The 20,307-nt window shown below is 32.9% G+C and overlaps 1 protein-coding gene and 1 pseudogene across 1 annotated transcript; one reads left to right on the top strand and one right to left on the bottom strand.

Annotated features, from left to right (window-relative positions):
- Positions 1-221: 221 nt before the first annotated feature.
- Positions 222-2,777, bottom strand: LOC138310880 (transmembrane protein 79-like; annotated as a pseudogene).
- Positions 2,778-5,501: 2,724 nt separating this feature from the next.
- LOC138310349 (uncharacterized) lies at positions 5,502-19,816 on the top strand. The gene is made up of 9 exons (XM_069251535.1): positions 5,502-6,234; positions 8,316-8,539; positions 11,418-11,466; positions 11,851-11,961; positions 12,924-12,965; positions 14,654-14,794; positions 15,138-15,307; positions 18,390-18,506; positions 19,702-19,816. The coding sequence occupies exons 1-9, from the start codon at positions 6,135-6,137 to the stop codon at positions 19,792-19,794; spliced, it is 1,047 nt and encodes a 348-aa protein (XP_069107636.1). The 5' UTR covers positions 5,502-6,134; the 3' UTR covers positions 19,795-19,816.
- The last annotated feature ends 491 nt before the right edge of the window (positions 19,817-20,307 follow it).

Below are 20,307 nucleotides of genomic sequence, written 5' to 3'. Positions count from 1 at the left end.
TTGTATCACCTTAAATATATGTATGATGTATGAAGGTGCTTACTATACACAATTGAGAGTGCATGCGTATATATGTATGATGATAACTGTATGATACATTTACTTTGTTATGTTTAAGATATCAGTATATGTCAGCATGCTTTATTATGGTGATGTCAATTAAGTGTGAACATAAATTTCGTTTTGATGGAATTGTGTAGAAATATACCTTGAGATAAATGTCAAAGGCCATACCCCGGTCCATATACCAGCATGCAGTATGTACAGTACGTGAATGTAGCAAGGGTTGGAAAAAACGTCGGGATAAACCCATACATTCTTATCATAGGTTGAATTTGATAGGCGATTTTGTAGATTATTCTTGCGATAACAAAAAGAACCACGAGTAATGGAATAACTTTCATCGACTCTTGAGTGAGGTAGGTACACAAAATAAATTGTCCGATGAAATGAAAGATGAGCTGTTCCAATGTGTTCTGTAGAATGTTCCTCGGAAGTTGTGTCAGGTGTTCCGCATTTCCATTCACAGGATCAGCTGTTGCCTCGCTTTTGAACTCGAACGACCATGACCCCTACCATCCCAATCAGCAAAGTCATTCCTCCAAATATTTGCCACCGCAACGTGATCATAACCTTGTCAATCACTGTATCCATCACGGGTTGATTGAAGGGGAAGAAATCATATCCGACAATAAAATAGACGATGGTTGTCGTAATGGAAACCTTAAACCGGAAGTTGTTAATAACCAATTTGTTGGGTGATGTCGTTGCTGTTTTCGCAATTGACTAATACTACCATTTGTATGAATATGATCTGGCTGGCTTGGTACAAGTTTTTTTTTTTTTTTTTTTTTTTTTTTTTTTTTTATCTATTTCATCTTGATAAATGTCATAATACTGTATAAATCTGAGCTTCACTATATATTTGGAGTAATCTCTGTGATATGTCTAATGCTAACGGAATCAAACCTTCCAATCCATGCAAACAAAGTGTGATCACCAAATGCAATAAAGATTTATCGGGGGGTCAAGGCTAACTTCATTGATGAGGTATCAATATGTACAAAAGAAAATTATTTTTATTCAGGTACTTTATTTTAGCCTTTGAATTTAAAATACAGATATTCACACACGCAACATATTGCATACATGAAAAGTTGCCTTTAATTGATTAATCTATTCTAAATGTTGATCTAAGCAGTCAACTAGTCTGACTCACACTTGTATGTGTACTTTTGACATATATATGATCATGTTGTATATATAACCGATAATCTTCACTATATATATAGCGTATACATTGCACATAACATACTAATGAAATTATACTGTAAACATAACAAAATGCCAACCAGTTATATTTATAGATCACTCCGATTACCTAATGTTAAGAAATAATTAATAAAACACCATTGTTCATCAATCTTAAATGTCAGACAAATATCTGTTGACAGCAAAAAGACAAACCTGCATATTTTTTTTATTCGAGCTCTCCTCGATTTGGTCCTCTATCGACCCTGATGACCTTGTAATACTGTAGATGACGGTTTGTTAATAACAGGACTATGCTTTATATATATATTTTTCGGAATGTCCATGAAACGGAACATAGTTCTATAGATTGCTGCACTTTTGATGCTTTATTTGGAGCTGAAAATCTCAACCGACAATAAATAGAACATTACACCTGTTTGTTTGTTTGTTTGATTGATTAATTGATGTCCTATTAACATCCAGGGTCATGTAAGGACGTTCTCCCATGTATACGATGTGTTACGTGTATGTTGTGCAGGTGTGTTTTGGGAGACTGTGATACCTTCTTGTTGTGTCTGCTCGTATAGTGGAACTTTCCCCCTAAGAAAAACAGCAACAATGATAGTAATACATCATTTGGAGCTTGTATTATAAACTCACATGAAACAGTAATGAACCACAATGGTGCATTGATGTATATGCCCCGACCTTGCAATAAGGGAGGGGGAAGCGATTCCGATAGTGATAACTCATTTGGAGCTGGTTTTATCAACCCACATGAATCAGAAGTAACCCACAGTGCATTGATGGATCTACCCCGACCTTTATATACATTATAATGTAAGTTAGGAGACATATACCTGTATATTACTTTACTTTTCGTATCAGAGAATTTACTAAAAAAATAGAACACACAGGGATTTCGAACTACTAGGCCTAGTTCTTTGTTGTTAAAACACATATGTTTATTTATATATATAGAAAGCAAAATGTAATTCACAGTCATTATTCATAATATGCATTGATATATATATATGATTGCAAGATATTTTGATATTCATTGAGTTCGACTGAAAACAAGATTTTACTTGGTATATCCAAGTATATGATATTCACCATCTTTATAACAAAGATTAACGGAAAAAAACATTGTTAATTTTGAGTAATTTAATCTATTTCCCGAGACCATAACCAGCTCCGTAAAACACAAAGCAATACAGACAGTATATACACGTAGCCAGAGTTGGTATCATTGTAGAGGAAAATCTATGTACCCTCATCATGGGCTCTATCTCATAGCAAATCTTGAAGACAACTCGAGCCACAACAAATAGTACCACTAGTAATGGTATAATCTTCATTGTCATGAAAACGAGTCTGTCTAGGACGAAATCCATTACCGGAAGTTGAAATGGGTAGAATGTGTATCCAAGGAAGAAGTAAAGGGTAGATAACCCAACACCAGTTCCTACGCTGAAGTAAAACTCCGAGGATCGTTTTGAGGTCCAGTCGGAAGCCACCATAACTACTGAATGATTGCTACAAAGATAAAATACTATCTTCAACAATATAGCAAAAACATCTTATTTGGTTCTAAAATGAATCAACAAATGGACTTGAAATTACTTGACATGAATTGAAAATAGATTGATTCTTTAAACATTACAATGCCAGCAGGATAAAATATGCCTAAATGTGACAATCTCTCCCCTGGTTCATTACGGTCCCCACATTCACAAATGCGAAATTTGGGGACACCAATTCACGCTTGGATTGAAATAGTGCATGCGTACGTATTATTTCATTAACTTGAATGCATGTAGCTTTCTGGCTACGCTACTAGAATTGTCTTCCTTTTTTTTTCCTAAACTCACAAACAGACAAGTTTATAATCAATAACCACTGGAAGTCCCTTCAGTGACGTACACAAGTGGTTTGATTTAAATTATAAATAAACACTTTCACTTTTGCCCTGATCTTACGTACACTACATGTAATTATGATATTATTGCACCACGCTTATTCTAATTTCCTAAAACATAATGTAATATTTTGTCAGTCTTACCGTCAAACTTTCAAACTTTCAAACTTTATTAGTCTCTTTACAAAATACATTGTGTAGAGAAACATATTTACAACAGTCAAGAAATGCAACATAGAAGGAGGACAAATTATATGACATTTTTAGACAAAACTTTGATAAATTTACCTAAATTTCTCATTGTTTGTATATTCTTTGAGTTCAGAAGCTGTGAAATTTTTATGATATTTGGTCTTGTGTAATAGTACTCATTAACATATAATTTCCTTTCAAAAACGGACACTTTAATAAATAATGGAATTCATCACCAATATCATTGGTGTCACAATAAGTACAAATTATATCTTGATAATTCATATTAATCCATCTACCAGACTCCACAATGAATTTATGATTACTTGTTTACACATTAAAATTATTTCATTATCATTTAATATATCAAAATATTTTTCAAAATTACATTCGTTTTTGTAAATTCTATAGCAAATTACAAAAAAATGCCATTATTCCATTTTTGTAAAAAATGGTCACATAATATTTGCTTGAGTTTTAACCCATTTTGGATTCAAATTGTGTTGGAACTGAGAGTGCCATATATACATCAGACCAAATTCGTTTAAAATATTTTGTACAAAAGTTAAGTATGGAACTTCTCTGTTTTCACTTACAAAAACATGATATAACATATTATACACCACAACATTTAATTTAATTTCTTTAGATAGAAGCATATTTGACCAATAATTAATCATCTTTATTTTAATGTCAATTGACCGATCGCCAGGTTTAATATAGCCACGCCTCTCGCTCACAAACGCATGTGTTTCTATTCAATGTCGGAGCAAACATCGTAGCGCACACAATACAAAATGCAAAGTCACGTGCGGTTTGATTGACAGCTGGCGATCTGTCAATTATAAGTGGTCTAGTACCCAGTTCGCCATATACCATGTAACTTGGTGTACTTTTTTTTAAACCCAATAGCAGTTTACATAATTTTAAATAAACGCGCTCAATTGTTTGTACATTTGTAAAATCCCATATCTCACAACCGTATAACTTAACTGGTTTAACTATTTTTTCAAATAGTTCAAATAGTTCAAAGATACATCTTACCGATAAATTCAATGTTCTGTCTTTCCTCAAGATATCGTACATAGCAATCGATGTTTTTTTAATAGTCTGACTCTTTGCATCATTGAATGAAGATGTCTTTGAAAATACTGTTCCTAAATAGTTAAATTTATTAACACATTCTATTACGTTATTATCAAATCTGAAAACATGTCTGTTAACAAATCTGCCTTTTGAAAACACCATACATTTGGTTTTATCACTATGTACTCTTAATTTCCAGCGAATACAGTATTCACTAAATACATCAAGCTGATTTTGAAGATCAGTAGGATTACCGGAAAATAAAATTGTGCCATCTGCATACAATAGAATAAAAAGCTTTATTGAAAAATCCTGATTAACGACCATTGAAGTTGATTTTAGATTAAATTCCTTGATACATATTATAAATGACCGTGTACATTTTACCATTCACATTAGTAATTAATAGCTTATTCCACAAACCTTTTCTCCATATTTTATCGAAAGCTTTCTCGAAGTCAATAAAAACGCAAAATTGCTTCTTTTTCAACGCAGAGTATCAAAATAAATCCTGAAGATGACTGGATTGTGTGTAGTATGTGCTTGATAAGTCACCTTTATCGACATAAGAAAGACTGCGCAACATTATGTATATTTAGCCTGAGGGTAAATAATTCGTATGGCTGTACAGTTATCAGTGTCATAGGGTATTTAAATTCTCTATCGGTTTATGAGACATAAGTGTATATAGCGCCTATACGTTTGACGAGATGCGACGTAATATTTGCGTTACCTGAGATGTTTACTCACTCGAGTCAAATCACATATCGCGACGTCATTAGTTTTTGTCAAATTGCGAACTACCGATTCCAGCCAATCAATCAGACTAGAAGAACAGATGGGCCGGGCCAGGGTAAATGATATTTTAGAGCTGAGATTGATCTATAATATGCCAAAGGTGTTCCAAAGAGAACACACTCATAATCAAATTAAAACTAATTATTAATGCGGGTCAAAGGTTCTAGCACATCCTAGCAATAAAGTTATTTACTTTTTTATCGATCTGTTGACCAGGGATTATTTGAGCAAACCATTTCTCAATCTTTCACGATCATAGCGAAATCGCAAAATTCATCATACCCGCAAAATAACTCTCTGTACGGTATATAATAAACAAGGTAATGTAAATGGCGTAACGTTTAAGCAACAGTACCGCACATGCATTTGAAAATGTAACATCTTGAGATTGCTTAATATATATATATATTCTCAAATTTCAATGCTATTTTGTCTGATATAATGATTAATACAGTCAAGCAAAATATCTTATGTAATGATAACTGCATTTAAGCAATATTTGGTTTAAAGTATGTTTCATTACCTCCGTTTAAATCCTCTGTTGATAATATGACACATACATACCTTTAAAAAAACAAAAACAAAAAAAAACAGCAAAACAAACACAGCATATAAAGCTTTATTAAACAACTAGAATAATGTATGAGCGTTGCTAACGCTATTTTATTGCAAAAACAAATTATTAAATCTAACGATTCAATTTTTGATCGGGCAGCAGTTTCCTTCGATTTTACTATGAGATTGTACAGGGGTGTAGAAGTCGTTAGTGATCGGAACCCGTGGGGTATCAAGGATGGCTGTATCTGTGTAACAGTTATACGAGACATTGCTGCTTAAGTGCGCTTCTACTAATGAAAGTAGTCGACCTGCTTACCATATCTATATGTCATGTGGAGTTAGTAATGCGATAAGGACACTCTACCGAACCCCTGGAGTGGACAGATCAGTGAGGAGCGTTTCGTCTTTTGTGTTTATTCCAAAAGGTAACATATGTTTAGCCCACATTATGGTATTTGATATGAAGAGTTCAGATACTCGCAATACTCCCAAAATTAGTGCTATGTCATACGTATTAGAGAGCAACCAACTAAATAATTTTATATAGACCACAGTGTTAGATTTTGTTAAAGATTTGTACTGTATTATTAAAACAAAGGAATATTAGTTAGCTATTGTGTTCTATAATTAAAGTCTAGGTTCTCATATATCACTAAATAGAAAACAAAAAGTTTGGGTCCTACTGCTCAAACTCCAACCAGGGTAGCTTTATTGAAATCAGACGCATTTTGCACTAAAAAATCCTGAAATTCTAATGCTTTTACCTATTCATTATCAAAGTTGATATTTTAAACCTAAATCTCAATATAAATTTCCAAATTCATATCATGGTTATCTAGGAATAATTGCCTGTCAGAAAACATTTTTACTTTTGAAATTCATAATTAGCCAGCCAATCAGCGGCCGGGTTAAAATTCTATCCTGGGCTCAATCTTGTATACACAGGGGCCATTTCGAAGGTCTTTTTTATTTAGTTTGTTGATCCCTATTATACCGATGGTATCAATTTGTTTTTATTAAAAAAAAAATTGAAAATAAGGAAATGGATCACTTGCGTCACAAATGACCTTAGCATACGTTATCATTGTTAGACTATTTTACTAGTCTATATTGTAAGATTAACAAGCTTGGTACTATCATTCGTTATCGTTGTTAGACTATTTTACTAGTATATATTGTTGATTAACAAGCTTGGTACTATCATCCGTTATCATGTAAGACTATTTTATTAGTATCCAGCTAGATTGATAGATTACAAGCTTGGTACTATCATCCGTTATCATGTAAGACTATTTTATTAGTATCCAGCTAGATTGATAGATTAACAAGCTTGGTACTATCATCCGTTATCATGTAAGACTATTTTATTAGTATCCAGCTAGATTGATAGATTAACAAGCTTGGTACTATCATCCGTTATCATGTAAGACTATTTTATTAGTATCTAGCTAGATTGATAGATTACAAGCTTAGTATTTTCATCCGTTATCATGTAAGACTATTTTATTAGTATCCAGCTAGATTGATAGATTAACAAGCTTGGTACTATCATCCGTTATCATGTAAGACTATTTTATTAGTATCTAGCTAGATTGATAGATTACAAGCTAAGTATTTTCATCAGTTATCATGTAAGACTATTTTATTAGTATCTAGTTAGATTGATAGATTACAAGCTTAGTATTTTCATCCGTTATCATGTAAGACTATTTTATTAGTATCTAGCTAGATTGATAGATTACAAGCTTAGTATTTTCATCCGTTATCATGTAAGACTATTTTATTAGTATCTAGCTAGATTGATAGATTACAAGCTTAGTATTTTCATCCGTTATCATGTAAGACTATTTTATTAGTATCTAGCTAGATTGATAGATTACAAGCTTAGTATTTTCATCCGTTATCATGTAAGACTATTTTATTAGTATCCAGCTAGATTGATAGATTAACAAGCTTGGTACTATCATCCGTTATCATTGTTAGACCATTTTACTAGTTTATGTTGTTAGATTTAGAAGCTTTGTTTACTAGTCTAGTTTGTTATAATAAGCTTAGTACTTACGTATGGTGTAAACTGTTAATCTATTTCACAAGTCTAGATAGTTAGATTAGCAAGAATAACCTCCGTTATCACTGTTAGAATCTTTAACTAGTCTAGTTTAACAATCTTGAAATTATCGTGGGAGGCTTGTCAATCACATGACAAAGTTATGTATTAACGACTAGAATATAACTATCGTATCTGATTCGTATACATTACGTTTCATTTGAAACGTATGGCCAGAATTCATATAAAAATGCAATCAATCTCGACTTCTGTGTTTTACAGAAAATAGTTTTGAAACATTAGCAAGGCAACGTGGTTTGTCGGTCAGTTTTTTTGACAAAAAAATGTTAACTCTCTTATGTTATATACTCCATCATGTTAGAAACATCAACAATGATACCAAAAATAGTTTACGTCGTTTACTTTCCCAGACCAATAGTAAAATCGCTTATTTTACAGAGACCACCATGTTGCGTACCATTCTGTTGGTATTCAGTATCGGTATCTTCTCGGTGCTGGCTTCAAATGAACTATGTCTTTGTACAAAAGCTGCGGTTACCTTACGGCAAACTCCGAATCCCATCGCTCCCACCATAGGAAAACTTGACGCGGGGATTTGTCTGCATGAGTCTGAATATACAAAGGAGGGTCAGTGGATTCGAGTAGATGGAGAGAAAGTTCAGGTATTAAGAGTGTAATACGAAGTTTACCTTAACTGACCACGTTCTATTTGAAAGGTACCGTTTGCCTAGTTATTAACGCAGGTCAACATTTTCCCGATTTTTGCTAAAAACGAGAAACTAAAAATTTATGCGAATTTTGAATGTTTTTGGCGTTCATGGTATAAAGAATTCAGTTATTTCTCAATAGTTACACTAAATATATACACTAAAAAGAAAGCAATTAAGCATTTCTGTGATAGGTACTTTTAGAATTCAAAACGGATTTCAAGGTGTGCTATATTAGCATGTGTATATATGAGGCTTCGGCCATTTAACTTCATTTCAGTACCGTAGACATGATCTTTGTACTTACTGTGATAATACTGTTTCTTTTTATTGTATGTACTATCATTTATCATTCGTCATTGTTTTTTATGAACAATTTTATCTTTATTCATTATAGTGTTATTAATTTTATTAACTAAAATATTTTGTATAGCTACTTATATTTTTATGTAATTTGTAACAAATACCTTTGCTAATCCTGAGGACCCTGAGGGAGATTAGCCGTTGACTAAATCAGGTTATTGTCCTCGGTAAATAAAGTTTATTATTATTATAACAAGCTAACCGATATCTACATAATATATAATTCATTTTTCGATTATGTGGACATGACGTACATAGCAACTATTTTACATAATGAATAACTTGCGTGCCCCTGTGTTTGGGCTGAGGTGACCAATATCATAACTTGTATACACGTTCCTTCCACATATTCATAGTTCTAAATATTACTGTCGAAGACAGATATATCTGGATCAAATATAGACCAAGATCGAATGTATCGTGGGTAGCGATAGGCCTAGGACGTCTCCTTGCAGGATGACGTCTCCTTGCAGGTGGTGTATGGGATTTGCAAATTAGTTTTAGTCTAGATGAATAAATGATTTGTTTTAATTATTGTTTAATGTAAATATTGAACGTTCTAGCCATATTTCAAGCATTTTAATGTTTTTTATCGATGCTGCTTTCGTTAGTCCGATGAAGTGAGATGAGGAAGTTTTGCCGAGTCATATCGGTTTTCCGTGTCGACACCAAAATAAAAATTGTATTGTAAGATACTAACCTGGATTCTGTTTATCCTGCAACAGTTTCATTATGCATACAGAAGACGGTATTCAAAACGAAAGCGATTTGCCTGTTATTTACACGATTTCGCACAAAGCGAAATGTTTCTTCGATGATCAAGAAAAGATGCATTTACTTAACCAAATGAGTGTGTAATCCTTTATACTACCGTGTGAAATATGTCAGCGACGTCATTCCGGTGCTTGTGACGTCACTGTTTGGCGGGACTAAATCACGTTTCATTCACATCTACTAAAAGTGACGTCACTGGAATATTCGGGATCAAATCATCAAATTTAGAAATTTAATTAAACGAAAGAAATTAAACATTTATTTACTGATATCGTAAAATTTTCCAATCACAACTGTTACAGGAAATTCTTGTTATCTGGTATCGAGTTCTATGCCTGACTAATGTCGATATAAGTGCTGAAAATACATTGTTTCTTGATATTGTTCCGCTTCCTTTGTTGACTTTAAATTCGTAAAATGCACTAAAAACCTCGGAGGCCGTCAGAACGCTTGTTATCAACGGAAATAAACACCGTAGTGATAAATTTTCTCTAAAAGTAAGTAAAGTAAACATCAGTTTTGCTGGAATACTAAGAAATTAATTCTGATTTCAGAACAGTTGGAATTATGGAGATATCTCTAACAGTATCTTTAATATAATTTTAGGCAAAGCCTATCTGAGAGTGCAGCAGTTAATCAATTCTATCGTTTGTTGTGTTTAATGTATAACTAAATAGAAATATGCCAGGTAAATAAAGGATTTCCAACTGCGAAAGAGTAATCTCCCCTGACCCATCAGTCTTATCGATGTTGTCATGTGTTTTTTTTTTTTTTTTTTTTTTTTTTTTGCCAATTGTGTGCGCTGACTAACTGTACTGCTAGAAACCATATATAGAATTATTAATTATTAGAATCATAGCTTTGCTGAATTACTGGCATTGAGTTTATAACAAGAAAAACAATTTTGAACAAAGGATTTTTCTACTTTCACTTTCTGCAAAAATACGTGACTGCGGCTACAAATATATCTGAGCGTTATTGTCCGTTGCCAGGTGGAAAATTCCGAAGCAACTGCTCACGTAAAACGGCTTTTAAGTTAAGATATAGGGCAAAGTGTAATTGTTAGATTCAGGTAAGAATGAATTGGAAGGTTTATCTTTCACTGATGTTTTCATTTTGAATTTTTCCAAGCTGTCTTGCGCGATGCTGGATCTTGTGTTGACTTCCTGTTTCCGGTTTTTTGAGAAAATTTACCAACTCTACATATATTGGATGATTTACATAGAATAACGTTACCGAGACACCTCTATCACAAGAGTTCGCTGCGCTCTCTTTTATTATTTTAATAATATTATGTAAATTGATTATTATTATTTCGCGGATCCGATTTTCGCAATTATAGCAACGACCTTCAAAACCGCAAAAATATCATCCCATGATAATATACGGCTGTACGGTAGTTTTATATACAGAAAATTACAAATAATTATGATAAATATACACTACCCTACACAATTTCTGTTACGCATTGTTTTTTTAAATGTGTTTATAAAAAGATAAAAACATGTATATGTACTCTTGTTATCATTAGGATATATTCTTTCTTAACTTATATAGCTTATTTTTAAATACATTAACTGTTTTCCATAAGGTTTATCAAAAAGGATTTGTCAGTAAACTTTAAGATATGTAATTTTTGAACAGCAGATCATAAATATATAACAACCTTAGTTTCTGCTCCCCCTTTTATTTCCAGCCAGGCTACCTACTGCACTCCGACAACGTCCATGACCAATATTGTCCGGGTAAAAAAGTATACAAGAACGTTTTCGGGGGAAATTTTAAAAATGGCATAGTGATTGACCACCTCAACAGTTGGTTAACACATCAATCAATATTTACTCAGTCGATAATTTTTCTTTGGTCAATAAAAAGATGCATCGACCTCATCAAAATGCTACAATTGTATATTATTGTAAACAATAAGTAAAATCGAGGTAAAATTACTGCCTTATTAGTATCACACTGATATGTTCTAATTAAATTAAAAACATTATCCTCAATATTTTGTGGGATTGATGAAATGATAGACAACGAACGGATGGACATAATTTAGCGTCTATGAAAAATGACATCATAAAACCAAAATATAACGCTTATAAACAACTAACAAAGTATTTCTATCACAGATGATACTTCGAAACGGTCTGTCTATGACCAACTATATTGCTCACGCGAGTGCCAGAGCCCGGAGTGCTGTACTAGTATTGTCGATATGCACGAGCTGCACTATCACGGAAGTAAGAACAATTATTTCTCTGACTAGTTACCATAGTAGTTCGCTTGATTCTGTTCACGGAAAAATAAACATAATTATAATCCATTCTCTAATTGTTACTTAAAGATGCTCCACCGCCGACAGAGAAAAAATGGCATTCGTTATTAGAACAATAATTGGTGTTTAATATTGTACATACATGTCTAATTAACACGAAAAATAACTTAAGATAATTTATTTTGACTTTGATGCATGCACAATCAGTACTTCATTCCATATAGGATATAGTGCCACAGATTTTTTTCGGGATGCAATTCATTATTTTTTACATTTTCAATTGAATAAAAATTGGAAGCTCAAACTTTTCAATGGTGGTACTTGTGTTAATTAAGTAACTTTTGTAACTGAAGAAAAAATTGAAATCGTCTGCTCCTGTTTTTGATAGTGAAAAAAATACGAATTGTCAGCGGCGGAGCATCTTTAAGTGATTCGCTTGTATTCAAGTCACTGAGGTCATTGACGTTCAAAAAAGATGTTTTCCATTATTTTATAAAATTATCCAAAAAACCTATGAACGCCATTTTGAAAAATCACTTGAATTACTTTTCTCGTTTTCTCGCGTTTGTTATCTCGGTGAGATAAAGATAAAATAAATTTTCTGTTTTTGTGGACCGTACGAATTATTTCTGACATCAATTTTTAGCGATCGAAACATTATTTTTTCCCGATGAAGTTATTGCGTCATAACCTATACCTACTCTGTAATATAAAACGACAGAATATGTAATTTCATCAGATTTGGTTTAATGTATTGATAAATGAATGCAAACTTAGATAGATAAATAGATCTCAGTTGAAATTCATAACAGCTGATCACTTGTGTTATTCTATGACTCAATTTATGTGCAAACTAGGTCAGATTAGATATTTGTTTTATTGTTGAAACGAATTTGGCTGTAAAACTAATATATTTTATTTTCACAGTACATTGTAGTTATTCTTGCGTCCTTCATAATTGCTGTAATGGTGAGTTGTCACCCAAGATGATACCGAAAGTTATCGTTTATGTAAATTATTTTTTTAAATATTCGTATATTGTATATCTTATTCAATTAATGTATTGTTTATCAATTACTAGATTAAAATATTTATATCGAAATATGCAGCACATTGTATATCCTTTCGACGGCCGGCAGGATTCGAATCTGACTCAATTTTGAGAGTAGATTATTACAAATGCCATTTATGAAATCAGTTTGAATCTTGATTTCGGTTTGATGCCTTTTTCACGATAATAACAAACAATACACACCGCAAACAAGCAAAAACAGTCACCGGAAGTCCTATAAAGGTCACCACGCACGGGACATGGGAGGCAGAAATCTTCGCGTGGGACTTTTTTTTATTCGGTGCTATTTTCCCCTTTCGTTTCCCTTTCTCTCTATTCTCTCCTACTTTGATATCTCTTCTATCGTTTAAGACCATCTTCATATCTGTATCTTGATAATTAAGCTCACAACGACAGGTTTCCGGGCACACACTAAACTCCTTATTTCAGACCTCAATTTCTGACTTATTTGGGCATGTTCAAAGGTGATTTGTGACGTCACTAATGCAATGACCTAATCGATATTGACATGTTATATAGTGATGAACATCTCCTTTTCAAAAAACTTGTATTTAGTTTTCAAGGGTCTCGGTGGGGCTCCAGAAGGGTGCATGAAACAGGGCAAATGCATAATTACGCATAAATACGTTACGGCCGTCCAAACGATATCAAATTATGTATTGTATATAAAATGAAACATTGTATATCAAATAATGCATATGGAAATACTTTATAAATTAAATGCTGTTAACGAACTTTCGTGTTTACAATAATGTATGTGTAACAACAATACAGATTCATATTGATTATCAGACCACATGCTTTTATTTCTATATAAACAGATTTGATTTTTGTTTTTGTTGTCGTAACTCGTTGGTTTTGAATATGTGAAATATACGACTTGATAGTCAGTCATGAACATCTTTAGCCCGATTTACTTTGGTCCTGACACCAGACTTAGGCATTATAACAGATAGATATCTAGATGTCTGGTGTAGGGCCCGAGCGCAGTGCTATATCAAAAGGTGGAACTCGTTGACACCGTTTGGTATCGTGCCAGGTCATCTCCAATTCAGACTGACCTCCGAGAAGTCCCACTTACCTTGGTCTATTCAACAAATGAATATATTATCTACCCAAATATAGTAATCCGTCGAGATTAGAGGCGATTTGCATACTATAAGAAAATGGCGACGACGAGGAGGAAGATTTAAAGTTGCGAAAAGGAAACTACTGTATTGACATAATATAACGTGCATGCATGATAAAATGGATTGCTATGGATAGATAAATTATTCATTTGTTGAAAAGACCAAGTTAAGTGACGCTTCTCAGTGGTAATGTTTTGTAAGCAGTCTCAATCAGAGATGACCTGGCCCTATACCAAACGCTGTCGGCGAATTCCACCTTTTGATATAGCACTGCGCTTTGGCCCTACACCAGACAACTATCTGTCATAATGTCTAAGTCTGGTGTCAGGGCCAGAGTATCTCGGGCTAGTTCATCTTAAATATATCATTGGTAATGAAATTGAATCCACTGAAAAGTCATTGATATGCTGTAGCCAGGACATATTAGTTCTAACCCGACTGTACATGAAATACAGGTACGCAGACTTCAGTTCCTGTGTGGTCCAGTTGGAGTAGTTGCAGTGTGACGTGTGGCCGGGGCATGCAGTCCCGTCACTGCCTACAGAACTGCCAACACAGTCATGAACAGCGTGTCTGTCAGAACTCCCCTTGTCCAAGTAAGAGGTTTAGCTAACGTACGTACGGTGACGTAGTATATTTATTTAAATTGCCAGAATCTGAAGTACCTACTTAAATATAAATTGCCAAGATATTCATTTGTACAAATGTGCATGCTGAAAGTAATTCAAATTATATTTTAGCTATTCTTTTATATGTATTATATTTACCAACATTGTGTCTGCAATAATATATTCGAATTAATGTTGACCATTAACGGTACTATATGTCGTAATATTTTAGCTATTCTTTTATATGTATTATATTTACCAACATTGTGTCTGCTATAATATATTCGAATTAATGTTGACCATTGACGGTAATATATGTTTTGATACACAGCAACAACCCCTACATCTTCTCATATCTGCGATAAAGAATCGGTGGTCCAGGCACTCGCTTTCACTGTACCCGAAAATTGTACTACAACTGGACACCAAGACTATACTCCATTTCTTGTTCACCATTGCAGTGCTCCGTCGTTAGCAGCGAGTTTACAAAAGGGCGTACGTGTAGGTAACACATTTGACCACTTTGTTCATTCAAGATTGTTGCTATGATCGTTACTACATTGTGGATTTCTTTTGTTTCGTTGCTGTTGTCGTTGTTCTTGTTTTCAAATATACCAAAAGTCAAATTATTGCGTTTTGTCAAAAGAAATTCTTCAAAATATTCTAATGATTTTCTTTGCTAAAAGATTAAATATTCTTAATACTTAATCATTTTAGAATATAAATATTTGGAAATAATATTTACAGTATAATTATTATACATATTATATACAGATACTAATTTTTTTCCATCCTTAGTATAATAAATACTATTGAAATAAATTATACCAAGGATCTTATATTGATTGGTTTAATTTTGAATTGTTGTAGGTCAGGTATATATTTATTGGACATATGTATATTTCCTTTTTACTTTCAGTTTCGAGTTTGATCTATGTTAAACCAGAAGGGCAATATCAGGCTATGAACTCCAATTTGGTCAAGCGTATGAATATCTAAAGTTGCCGCCGCGTTACTGACAATGTATACAATGTATACTTACGCCTATACATAACGGTCAAATGATTTAAAAAGTGGTGTTAAAGTTTTTCGGTCTTTGAAATTTATCAGTAATATCGTGTTGACAAAATAACATGTATTGAAAAATATCATGGCATAGTTTGTAAAACGGATTGTATTGAACTATATTCAGAAGCTGATGCTATGATTTTCCGTTTATTGAATTTGTTGACGTCTGCACTAGCGCAAGCGGGAAATTTAAAAGATATACGTATATATTAACATTTCCGTTTTCGTTTTGCTATATACATGTAACCTTATCAACTGCGAAATCGTTTACTCTTGCGTAAATGCAATGGTTGACACGCAAGAATACACAAACCGGAACACTGACTTCCACAAGTAGTGTGAATGCGCATCCGATTAAGCCTTTTGTATCTGTATGAAAAATCTTCAATATATTGCATGTATGAATGTAATGTAAATCTTAAATTATATATCAGCAAATAAAAAATCTAAAAAATATTGTATAAGTGTGATGAAAAAAAAAAAAGTTAATGTGGAACTATATTTTGTGTCCTCTCTGAATTTGACAACATTTCCCGCCAAATTAAAGCCAGCTGTTCCGGGATTCCATCAATTGACCGGCAGTTCCAACAATCGTATAACATTGAAAAAGCAGAGTTATATTTTATCTGAACACTTTATTTAAATGAAATGGTCGGTCGAAATGTAAATATAACGCGCGTCATTTAATATATCTGTACAAAAATGCAGTTACACACCAGTAAACAACAAACAATAAAAATCATTCCTTAAGAAGTTTTTAATTAAAATGATCACAATCGAAATATAAGTAAGAAACTGTTACCAGATCGGACATACAATTGATATGAATCCCATCCGTCAGAAAGGTAAGTATTCATGGCGCCATAACGGGTTCCAATCTATCTATCTTTCTTCCTGACGGGCTTCATATCAACTCTATGTAAAATCTGGTAACAGTTTATTGCTTAAATGAATTCACGAAATTACGCCAAGTTGCCTTTACACACTACGACAAACTAAAGCAATATCATGTGCATTTGTTGTTTGAAGTTTATGGCTGTGTGTATAATGCAACAGAATATTCTTTTCTTCAAGATGGTAACTGATTCACACAACCACAACATTCTTTTAGCAGCAATTGTTACCCCTACACCGTAACGTTTGCAGATCAGCAATGTACCATGTTTTTCACAATTTGTTACAGATTTAATGCTTCATATAGACACAACAAAAAGATGCCACAGTCCACAGGTTTAAGACGCGCGCAAAAAAAAAATAAATACTAAAAATACTGAAAGGTTGTTTACTTAGCCCTGTATCCAATTTCCAGAAAATGGGGTAATTAATTTTAAAATGCTCTGAACACCACAAAAATCATCCGATCTGAATATTGTTTAGCTTTCATTGAAGACAATCCCTTACTGGTCACTATGGTATATGATATGATGGGATTATGGGCGAATTTTATTTCATATCGAAAGTTGAACTACGAGGATTCGTGTAAAAATCGGAAAAGTACACGCTACATCCCCAGGTCACGATTCCCTAATGAGCACAGACCGACTAAAATCGCCATCTATTCAACGAATGCATCCCTGAAGTGCAGATCCTCAATATAAACTCACTTACTTATAAAAATTGCACATAAGTATCCCTTAGCGATCCCCACGCTCCATTTATTGTCATGCAGAACAGATGATCACCGATCTCGGCCTTTATGTGTCTGTCGTCTCCGATTTGTTATAAGCTCTCTGATTGGTCCACTCGCTCCTAGGAGTCAATCAGAGAGATTGTATCGAATCGGAGACGATAGACAAAAAATGGCCGATATCGGTGATCATCTGTTCTGCATGACAATAAATGGAGCGTGGGGATCACACATTCATATAGCATACGTGGGAGGTCATTCTTAAATGACCCTTGACTGTTAATAGAACGTTAATATTATTAGCCACATGGGGTTTTTCTTTATATGTATTTTTCTCTATATATGTTAATACCGTGTCAAGGTCTATAACTCAGTCGTCGGTCATATACCATTTCCCAATTTCAGAAAAAAAATATGATTATTAACAAACTTTTTAAGACGTGACAATGGGAATATTCTCAATCGAAAAACATTTTTTTTTTCAATCGGAAATTTCATAGGACCGAATTGGGCAAATGGACGGTATTTAGCCATAATAGTCACGGGGTGTTTACAGGGGAACGTCACGTTGTCCCAGGTGTTGAAATTTGTCTGTTTCCGATGTTTCAGGATACATAGTGACATTAATACGGTATTACATATATTACATCATATACCAAATTAAAGATAAATTATATGTCTATCGATTGATCACCATTGCCACATCGTGTACCGCTTGTTTTTTAATATTTTTTTTTCTTAAATTGTGTAGGTAGTGGTATATGACCGACCGAGTTATAGACCTTGATAGAGTGGAACGTAATACATATATACTGTCAGAGAAAAATATAACTATAGAGCAGAACACATGTGAATCAACCAATGACATTGAGTGTTACTGTGTTGTAGATATATAAACACTGTGACACGGTACCTTTGTATACACCCGTAGCCATTTTCCATAACCACCACCATAACTTGATTGCTGGAGTCTTTATCGGATGCGAGGCTAATGGAGATTTGAAGGTAATAAACGTTTTACTTTATCGTTCTTTCTGATATATCAGAGTTGCCTCCCATCGTTTCAACACAGACATTACATGACTGACGAGTGAAACAAATGATAATAATAATATTTTTTATTTAAGCATGGTAACATATTTAGACAATGTCTAGTTTACAACATGTCCCTGCATCAATATATTTACACAAGTATGACATGATTAAACTAACAATATAATATAACAATGCAATAAATATATAAATATGTACTAAAAATATCGGTGTTATGATAGTAATCACAGATATAGCTGTATATTCTATTTATAATCACAAATGACATACGAGGCATTTTGAAATTAAAACTATATTAGTTGTAGTGATTTATGAAATATTTGGTATACATATAGCTAAGATTTTATGAAGTAATGCTGCAGGTATCTAGTTTTAAAACCCCGCATCTAACTGAGTCTCTTATAGTATAACTAGTTTTGTTCCATAAAATTGAACATGTGTATACAAATGAACGTTTGAAATAGTTTTTTTTCTGGTTGTCGGAACATACAATTTGTTTGATATTGAAGCTCTACTTGTTTTTTTTTTTTTTTTTTTTTTTTTTTTTTGTTAACTCAAGAAAACATTTTTTGTTAAACAAAGACAAATAGCTTGTATATGTCACAATAAATATCAGTGAGATTATGTATTACTTGATAATCAAATTTTTTATACTCATATTAAAATAATGATGTAAATGAATTTTAACGAAAAGATTGTTTGCAGATTTAATTTACATTAAGCATTAAGAAAATTACGCTTTTACTTTAAATGGTGATTCCAGTGAGAGAACAATAAAATATGCACTAAAATATAAATATCTGTTCTATAAGCACATGTTTATATTATCATTAGATTAGATGCACTATTCTGATTTTATCTTTTTCATGAAGGCTATAGTCGCCTAATATATTTACGTTATAATACCATGAACGCAATTTAACCTTTGTATGAATTGGTATTATCTCCCTATATCACGATGAAAATATCGCGATCTTTAAATCAAACTAATATACGAAGAAAATGTAAAGTTATAAAAAGCTTTCATTGCATATGATTGAAGCCTTCACTGCTAAAATCTTAAAAAAGGACAAATTTTTTGTCGCGTTTGAATTCTTGCTTACACCTTTATGAAATGTCTGACGAATATTACCTTTCATGTCCACAGTTCATCATGGGCAGATGCAGTGAGGAACCACAAATAATGCATATTCGACCCAGCGATAGTCAGTACGAATTTATTTACGAATTAAAATGGTAACATTAAAGTAAGATTCAGAAAATCAGGTGTTTCTTGTCTTTGTATTTTTATTCACTATGTGCATTTACCCGTGTGAGGAAGGTTCTGGTTTCCGTTCCTTTGTTGCTAAAATATGTAACCGTATGTACTATTACCAGTTGGGGTTTTTTACAATATCAAATAAAACATTTTTTTTTATTAATGCAAAGCACCATACAGATGATAATTATATCTAATGACCAAACATGCAAGTGACATGTTATCACTTGATATATGGATCCGTCGATCCACTTCTTACATTCGTTTTAACATATCCTAGATGTGTATTTTATATTGATTTATTCAAACATGCATTTAATTTCACCCTTGCTAGATGTAACACATTATGTTTTTTCCAAAATGAATCACCCTGTCAAAGTAAAATTGCAGAATGAATTTGCATTTTGGTCCTATTCTTATTGCACAATGCACTGAATATGTTTCATTATGCATAATAAAAAGATATTCAGCTAAATTTACATAAAAATAATGTGA

This window comes from Argopecten irradians, chromosome 16 (genome assembly GCF_041381155.1).
Source record: "Argopecten irradians isolate NY chromosome 16, Ai_NY, whole genome shotgun sequence".
Classification (NCBI taxonomy): Eukaryota; Metazoa; Mollusca; class Bivalvia; order Pectinida; family Pectinidae; genus Argopecten; species Argopecten irradians.
Note: the sequence above shows the minus strand (reverse complement) of the source record. Positions and strands in the feature narration are given on the sequence as shown.